The sequence below is a fragment of the Callorhinchus milii genome, unplaced genomic scaffold (genome assembly GCF_018977255.1).
Source record: "Callorhinchus milii isolate IMCB2004 unplaced genomic scaffold, IMCB_Cmil_1.0 Scaffold10, whole genome shotgun sequence".
NCBI classification, from domain to species: Eukaryota; Metazoa; Chordata; class Chondrichthyes; order Chimaeriformes; family Callorhinchidae; genus Callorhinchus; species Callorhinchus milii.
The window spans coordinates 4,717,979-4,727,380 of NW_024704751.1; the positions used below are offsets into that span (position 1 = coordinate 4,717,979).

At 45.9% G+C, this 9,402-nt stretch overlaps 1 protein-coding gene across 4 annotated transcripts; it reads right to left on the minus strand.

The window, feature by feature from the left end:
- Nucleotides 1-803: 803 nt before the first annotated feature.
- On the minus strand, nucleotides 804-9,160 carry dusp14 (dual specificity phosphatase 14). 4 transcript variants are annotated; one of them, XM_042338361.1, is made up of 3 exons: nucleotides 8,984-9,160; nucleotides 6,919-7,060; nucleotides 804-2,496 (listed from the first exon to the last, which is right to left on the minus strand). In XM_042338361.1, exon 3 carries the CDS (start codon nucleotides 2,377-2,379, stop codon nucleotides 1,771-1,773), a length of 609 nt encoding a protein of 202 aa, XP_042194295.1. In that variant the 5' UTR covers nucleotides 2,380-2,496; nucleotides 6,919-7,060; nucleotides 8,984-9,160; the 3' UTR covers nucleotides 804-1,770.
- Nucleotides 9,161-9,402: the final 242 nt, after the last annotated feature.

Genomic DNA, 9,402 nt, shown 5'->3' on the forward strand with positions numbered 1-9,402 from the left:
TCTGCACCAACTCTGGGTCCGTCAGTCCACATTATGGACGATGTAGGCTCCAATTAGGCTAAAGACCTTGCAACTCCACCTTGTTCCGAGCCTGTGAGTCCCAGTTTGTCTCTACGCTCAAAATGATGCAGAAATGCAGCAAAATTCTTCAATCGAGTCGGCTAGGAATCCCCCCACTTCCCCAAATAAAATTCGTCAGTTGTTTGCGGGGCCTATTCTGCGCAGAAATTGGCCGTCGCGTTCGCCCCGAAAAATACAGTTAAACACCATTTTACAGTAAATCCTGTGAAGCACTTTGAGACATCTCCGAGACACAAAAGGTGCTTCTCAAGTGTAAGAATTATTGTTAGGAATGATTCGTCTAGAAGCCGGTTTCGTTTAAGAACTGCAGAGAAATGGCTTCCAATTTGTTTATCGAAACGCAAAGGAGTCTCGCAGATGAGGGTGAATTTCAGGCCTCAATGCCTGACAGGTTTTAAGCAACGTTGAATGATCCAAATTTGACGCACTTTGCCTTTTAAAAAAAAAATCAGTTTTAAAGCTGTGCAAGGCCTTTTTCTAGTATATAATTCATTAATCATTTACAGCCAAGGTTTAGCTTAAGGACAGTGTGTCCTGGCACAATGCTTGGTGTTGAGAGCGTGCCCGGTGCCACAAACCTCCCGAGATACACGCACGTTATTTTTGCGCTCATTCGATCTAAAATAAACTCTTGCAGGAGAACGCCACATACAGCTGAGACGCGCACCCAGGAACCTCAGTCAGTCTTTCAAACCGGTAAGAGTCACAGCGAGGAGACAGTGCACGACTCATTCCAACTCTTTATTGTTTGTAAAAGGGGAGACAAGGAATTTTCTCGTCCTTGGTTGTGTTGGGAAATAATTCCTACACCCAACAGGCATCACGACACTTTCAGCTCTCGCACACCTTCGGTACTTGTTGGCGAGGTGCTTGTGTGATTTACACACCTCCGACCAGCAAGTCAAGTCGTATTTGAACTAATTACATTTTACAGCTTCGTCTTTTTGTTTAAAACATATTAAAAACACACACACACGCGCGCACGCGCGGACACAAGTTCCATCTGTTTTGCGGTGTTCCCCGTCAGTAATTTTTTTTAAAAAAAAAAGGGAACGTGTAATTGGGTGGATTCTTAAACCACTGGATTGGGATGAAGGATAAGAGTTGTCCAATTTCCGAAACAACAAGAGAAGGTAAAATGGGTCAAGAAATACCACAAATTAGACCCAGTTTTCTGGAATCCTCTCCATTTCATAACAGCAGTGGTGACTCAGAGACGGGGAGTGGAGTTGTGGGTGGGGGGTGGGGGGGAGAAAGCTGCTTTGCTCAATACAGAACCGCTCTTTGCTAACTTAACTCGCTTGTTCGCGAGGCGAGACGTTCAGCATCAGTGTTAAAAACGGCAGAAAACAATTACACGAGGAGCAGGACCGTAAGTAGTAAAAACCCAAAGATGGATTAAGGTTTACATTTCTAGAAATACAGCGGTATTTTAAAAAATAAATACAAATCAATGTCAATATTACCTTGCATATAGCCCTCGCTCAAAAGGGGGCTGCTGCAAACTCTTGAAACGCATTTACAGTATTTTTGAATCACCTGTTTGGTAACCGGTTTGTTCGAGGAGCCTACAGGACACGGAACAAGTCACGTCAAATCCTTCTAAGATGGGGGCGGTTCTTTACCATCGCCTGCCTGAGAGACCGTTCAAATCCTTTATGTACCAAAAAAAGGCCCTCGAAACGGTGTTTAAATCCCCCAGAAGGGGGTGAGGTTTCTGGTTTCCTTTTCGTAAATGTCGGGGATCACCCCAATGGGAGACTGAACCATCTTGACGCTGTTCTTGCCAAACAGTTTGCGCTCGTACTCGATCAGTTGCCTCCAGAAGCCTACGTTGGGGCGGATGATGGGGCGGCGAGATTTGACCCAGTTGTGAGCCTCCAGCAGCGAGACCTTGTGAAACTTCATCAGGTAGGCGATACAGAGAGAGGCTGACCTGCTCACCCCCGCCACGCAGTGCACCAGAGCCGAGCCGTGCTTCTTGTTGATGTTGTGGATCTTGTCCGCGATGCTGTCGAAATACAGAGCGATGGGAGCGTGTGGCAGGTCGGCGACAGGCACTTTGACGTACTCGATCTCGGGCCAGGTGGGATTGGGGATCTCCATGGTGGCGTTGATGATGCAGGTGATTCCCTTGGACAGGACCAGGTTACGGTTCGAGGCTGCGTTGCCGCTGCTGAGGTAGAGACACGGGGTGATTTGAGCGATTCCGCCCAGGCCCACCGCGGTCACCAAGCGGGGTTTGGAAGAAGGCCCAGGTGGGTTGCGGTGGAAGAAACCTTGGCTCCGGGAACTCATCGAAACCGGCTTGAGGGTCGCAGGACCCAGTAGCGAACAGAAGAACGCTGTCGACTTCTCTGGTAGAGCAGGGACGATTTTAGCCACACACCCTCTCTTCTGCCCACGTCATTCGTCCTGAAAGGCATTCGGTCACATTCACGTCAGTTTAACAGCACAAAGACCACCAGCACTGCCAATTCAGCCTACAACAACAATAATAATAATCCTTGCATTTAATATCATGCCCTCGAGAGGCCTCAAAGAGGGTGACAGGATTAGTACAGCAAAATGGGAGTGTATTTTGTGTGCAAAAATGAGGCAGCGAATCATGCACAGCAATGTCCCTCAAACAGCCATGGAGCGAGTGACCAATTTTATTGGCGGGTTGTTGGCCAGGACACCGGGAAAGAGAAACTCCCTTCTCTTTTTGAGCCGTGTCGTGGGATCTCGGTTTAACGTCTCATCCGAAGGATGGCAACTCCCACAACCCCAGCGCACCCCCAGCAACGCATTGGGGGCGTCGGTTCAAGACCATGCGCTTCCAAGTCCTGACGTGGGGGCTTGAACCCACGACCTTCTGACTCAAGAGGCGAGAGTTCTTCAGTACCACTGCGCCAGGGCTAAAGGGGTTAAATGGCCATCGCACGAGAAGGAAGAGTGGAGAGTTTCCGATGAGCAGGTGTGAAGAGGACTCACCCTTGAAAACGCCCGGTTTAGGAGAAAATCAGATTAGAAGGTTCCTTGGGAAGTGAGGGGGAGCTGTTAAATGATCCTCCCGGGCCTAATAAACCAGCGGAGCTGGCTTGATGGGCTGAATGGCCTCATCCTACTCCGAGACGACTCAAAAGCCCGACGGTTTACGAGTCCGGACCACACAGAGGGGTGCCGCCACGCTTCTCTCGTCTCCTTTGAATGCCAGTGCTACGGCAACTGGACGCTGGCTTTCACCACCGAGATGAAACCCGGTGGAAGTGAAACGTGGAGAGGCGAGAGAGAGAGAATGAGAGCGAGAGAGGGAGCGTTAGGGACAAGGATTTTGACTAATTGGAAAGATTAAAAGATCAGATGGGTTGCCGGGCGCTGACTTTAAACCCGCTTCCCCCGACAAGTCATCAGCCCAAGGCAACAAGAGTGGCCCGTAACAACCGGGTGGGCAAAACTATCCCCATCGACAACCCTGACCTATGGGCAATGGGCTGAGGTCAATAGCTTCCCCGCACACATGCGCCAACACACGGTGAACCGCACAGCTTAATATCCCCTGGTGAGTCCATCATCGACGGCAACAACAACAGCTTGCAGTTATATAGCGACCACCCCCCCCCTTCCCCCGCCGCCCCCAACACAGCTCCAAGAGGAACTGCCTGAAAATTAGGGCATTCAACAACAATGAATTTCCATTTACATATAGAGCACCTTTCGCATCGGGAGGACGTCCCAAGGCACTGCCCATCAGCCCCTTCTCCTGCTATCCTCCATGATACACTGCCCTGGCCACTGATTACCCTCCGTGCAAAGAAATACTTCCTGGCTTCCGTCCTCAAAGTCCCCTGAACCTGTCACAGCCCTCTTGTCTGCGATGAAATAAATAGGCCAACAGGATCCTGGTCACTTAAGCTGCAAGCAACAACTATAGAAACAATCCCTAAAACGTATGTGCGTTGTGTATATATATATATATAGTCTTAATAGTTTCCAGACTATAAAGAGAAGATGAAAAATTTACAACAACAACAAAATTACATTTGTGTGGCGCCTTTCACGTCGGGAGGACATCACTGAAGGAGGCCATTCAGGCCAACTACATGGTGCACTGGTTCTCTGAAAGAGCTATCTGTTTCATTCCATTCTTCCTAAATCTATACTGTTCCGTTCGCTGTGATAAAAGACAAGGCGCTACTCTACTTTAAGACGCTGTATGAATGCGAGTTATTGTACCGCGATACAGTAATAAATTGCGTCAAACTACTGCACAAACCCAGAACTATAAGGGAGCCCGTAAACGTTTCAAAATACCCTGTAAAGCATTAACAAGTTCAGAAATAGAACCTCACGACTTAAAACAGCGCATTGGTACTTTCAACATTCACAGCAAAAATCCTTCAAAAGATACCGTCAGGTGGATTGATCCTCAGGCTCTTCCTTAAACACTCATCCAGCAAAGTTACAAACTTTTTTTCTGTGGGAGATGTATTAAGATGAAAGCCAGAAGGAAGCATTGGTGGTAAAGGAACATTTAACACTTACTGTAAATATCTAATGTATTTTGCTCCATTAAACATTGATATTCTGGTTATAGCTATACAAGTGCTCACTGATCCTGACATGATGCCACTCTCCCAAGTCGCAAAGCTCAATGCTGACTCCAGCAGTTACCTCCAACGCACACTCTGGGCTCCCCCAAGCCTTGGCTCTCGCCATCCTGCGCCTGTTACTCTCCGGAATTAGGTAAGCAGGAAGCATCCCTCCAGGGGGGAGAGAGGGAGAGAGAGAGCACATTCCATTCTGACAATCTTCTCTCTGTCCGGAATTTCCACGTGTAGGTGGGATGCATGGAAATCTCAGCTTGGTTTGGATGATCTTAAGCACGGTGACGGGTTTCCGCATGTGTCAGACACCCGGCTGACCAAATAAAAACCGGGTAACGGCTTGCAAGGCGGAACGCGTCATGACACAGGCCTTTCAAGTTTCAATCTACATTTGCGCTCAATACATTGCAAATTCCAGAGAAACCCAAGGCTGAAAGGCAATAATGGGCTGTGATTTTGCAGGAGCCATTAATTTCACAAGATTTAAACAAATTCCTTCGTGGATTAACATAGTACAGCATCAGTTTGCCATTCAAAGCACTTCGCGGAGAAAGAGTGGAGATAATAATAATAATAAGTCATAATCTTTGCATTTGATATAGCACATGATCACGTCGTTCAGTCATCTCAAAGCGCATCACGGACTACATTGTAAAGTGAATCGTGGGCGAAACACGGCAGCCAATTGCGCCCAGCAGCGTCCCACAAACAGTTGTGGATCGAATGACCAAATTTTTAGTTATTTACTTTTAATTTTTAAAGGGATCGGCCTCAGAAAGCCATTCGCCGATCGACTAACAACTGGGTTCCTACTTATTGCTGAATAAACAGAGCCGCGTGGAGTGAGGAAACTTGGCTAAGGTTTGCCTAAGGATGGGATGTGGGGACTGAAGGCACAGTCAAGAGAGACTTTGAACTGTCCTTGGGGTGAGGCCTGGTGGCTGATCGGCCTTGTAGGCAGCAAACCTTATAGCGACCGACTGCAGACCTTCAGTCAGCGATCAATGTGGAGTCCTGTAGCTCAGTGGTTAGAGCACTCGCTTTGCAAGCGAGAGACCTGAGTTCAATTCCAGGCAGAGGGCGAAACCTTGGGCAAGTTTCCTTACTCCACACAGAGCCTAATAATAATCCCTCCAAAACCCAAAACAATAATAAATTGGTCATTTTCAATCTACGACTGTTTGTGGGACATTGCTGTGCGCAATTGGCTGTCACGTTCGCCCACAAATATACAGTCAATTCACTTTACAGTGTATTGTGTGAAGCGCTTTGGGACGTCCTCCCGACGTGAAAAGCGCTATGTCAAATGCAAGGATTATTATTTTATGAATGAACCGAACCGGCCTTTGCTAAAACAGTTACCCTGCTCAGAAAAAAATGTGCACACATTCACAGTTCTGTGTTTCTAAAGTACAGGAAAACATTTAGAGGCACCCACACCTCGACAGCCGGCTGTTGGGTAATCCAATACACATCCTTTGACTGTGCACAATGCAGCACACCTCCTATAACAGTGGCATTCTCTCACGAGGGAAGAATCTAACACTAAGCTGGCCATTTTTTAAACGCCACGCTAAGTGGCCGGGTGACGTGCTCAGCGCGAGTGTCTGTAACAAAGCAACACTATACTGTACGGCCTTAACACACAAAACATATCCCAGATAAAAATGGCCCGTTTCTGAGCTGCACAATCTTCGTTCAGAAAAAAACGCTCAATCATTCCACAGCTGTTTGTGGGGACACTGCTGTGCGCGAATTGGCTGCCGTGTTTTGCCTACAAAAATACGGCACAGTGGCTACATTTCACAGTAAAGTCCTTTGAAGCGCATTGAGACGTCTGCGCAACACGATAAGGCGTGATATCAAATTGCAAGGATTATTATTGCACAGCTGACAACACAATTGTAGGGACTGATCCACCGCCTCGTTTCCGATTCCCAAAGCTGTAATTTACTGACTTACCCGGAAAAATGTGTCAGTGGAATAAGAGCAGCCTATTCTTAAGATGTCAGTGCTTAGCAATGCCTGACACTCTTAACAAATACATCAGTAATTCAGGATTCTCAGTCTTTTAAAAAATATATATTTTCTAAACTTCCGGGCAACGGTGACCATGGCAATAATAACATGTATAATAATAATAATAATAATCCTTGCATTTAAGCGCTTGTATAAGGTTTATTGCAAGCTTAAGCTTTTCCATCAGAAGGAGGTTTGCTAGTTGTTTCTAAAACTATAGTCACTACACCTCACAGTGAATCCGTGAAGCACTCTGGGACGTCTTCCGATGTGAAAGGTGCTGTTACCGAATGCAAGGATAATTATCTTATTATCTTATCCTCAGGGAAATAGGTGGTGGTAACAGGAGACGTGAAGTCCAATTTCAAAGCCTGCAAAGAACAACTCGAGAGAAGTCAATTGCACATTAGTGCGCTGGTGTGTAATAATAAACATTAATAATAATAATCCCTGCGCGTCAACGGGTATCTCAAAGCGCTTCACACACACACACACGGCTGAGCTGAGGAGAGGTGAGGGGAAGGGGAAGGGGGTGGGGGGGGAGAGAGAGATGACCGAATGCGTGAGCGAAGAGATGGACCTTACGATGGGCTTTAAAAGGGGCCGATTTCATTGCAATCACCAGGTGGTTAGCCCAGAACCATCAAATCTCACAGTGACTGAAATGGGCATAAACACATCACCAAAAGCTGAAGATACCATTCAACAACCAAACCAACCTCTCCAGTCAAGCAATAATAAGCTTGTCTTTATTTTTTTTGTGGGGTGGGAAAGGTTGTCGTTCAGATAAGAGACATCAAGACAAGGTTCGGAGGAGGGGGGAAGGGGACTTGCATCACCCTCCCAGGCTCTATAATAATAATCCTTGCATTTGAATCAGCACCCTGAAAGACACTGGACAAATGTAATTTGTTGTTGTATATATTGTGCCTTTTTACGTCATATGAGAGGTCTCAAAGCGCTTCACAGAATACACTGTAAAGTGGAGTGACGGTGCATTTTGTTCAAAGCACATTTTAGAGTGACGTTTTTGCAAAACGCAATTTTTTTTTTAACCAGGGCAGCAATGATATTATTTTTTAAGAAAGCCAGACAACGGGAGGGGGAGAAAAGCTATACGTGGATAAAATCCAGTTCAAATCCAAGCCAAGTTAGGATTCTCGCCCTAAGGTTTGCAAATAGATCGATGCAGCTCAGTTTGAAACGATGCTTCCAACAGACCTTGCCAACACCAAAGCGCTGCTTAAAATAAAGACACGCAAGGCGCTTCATCGGATAATACTGCCGAGAAAGAGCGAGAGGGGTTCAGTTTCTTGCCAAACACAGGCAAACGAATACCCGGATCACATTTAATAATAATAATAATGATAATAATAATCCTTGCATTTGATAGAGCGTCGTCGAAACGTCTCAAAGCGCTTCACGGTATATTCTGTAAAGTGGATTGACTCTGAGCCAAATGCAGGTAACTACAGGAGGGAATTGGAAGAGATTATATCCTTCATTGGAACTGCAAGTCAGGGAACATTCTGAGTGGACAAACTTCTGGGTGTTTTCTCTTCCACACACAAGACACACACACACACACACACACACACAAAGAAAAATCAAATGCTTTAAATTATCTGCAAAAGCCTTTGTCTGGTTTCCAATAGAAAGACTAAAAGTGCATAGAATTAGTGTGTGAGTGTGATTTTACCATCAAAAAAAAATGAATGTCGCAGTAACAAACACACACACACACACACACTCACACATAGGGCTCTGCAATGTAGGAGAGATTAATGCAGACTGCAACCTAAAACCATTTAAAATGTATATATACATATATATACACATATATATACACACAAAAAGGGTTTGCAATGCATAGAAGAGTTTGCAAAACCCACATAATGCAGAAAAGCAACACAGAGGCCCATCCACTTAAAAACGTTTTTCTTTAAAAAAAAACACAAATGTATCTCCACAGTACATTTGCAATTGTATTTTCCAAAAAAAAAACCCCACAAAACCCCCCCACACCCCCACACCCCCAGAACTGACACTGGCCACTAATTCCCACAGCTGAGCCCCCAAATCAGGGGTGAGAGAGGTTTTAAAGGGACTCTCAGATCATTTCTCTTCCTCTTTCCTCTCTCTCTCTCTCTCTCTATCTCTCTCTCTCTCTCTCTCCCAACCCTCCCCCCACTTTGGCAGCTCAATCAAAACGGTTTTAAATCGAGAGAGAGAGAGAAAAAAAAAGGGAATGTGCAATGTCTGTGTGTGTGCAAAAAGCTTTTCTGAAGCCTGACCTTAAATTGGATGGATTTCCATTGCAAAGTGCAGCAGCTCAGAGCCCTCCAACCTCTGAGGACTGTCTGTGTCTGTGGTCTCTCTGCTCTGTTGTGTTTTCTTTCTGCTTCCGATACTTACACATCCGATCTGATCGTAATGGCAACTCCTCCTTCTCTCCTTTCCTCCTCCTCCTCCTCTTTTTTTTCTCTCTCTCCTCCTCCTCTTTCTCTCTCTCTCTCTCTCTCTCCTCCTCCTTCTGCTGCTGCTGATGATGCTCTTCTTCTTCTTCTTCTTCTTCTTCTTCTAATAAAGCACCAGGACTGGGGATTCACTGAGCTGTCAAACACACAAGAGAGAGAGAGAGAGAGAGAGAGAGAAAGAAAAAACAGAGAGAGAAAGAAAGAAAGAAAGAGAGAGAGAGAAAAAAGAGAGAGAA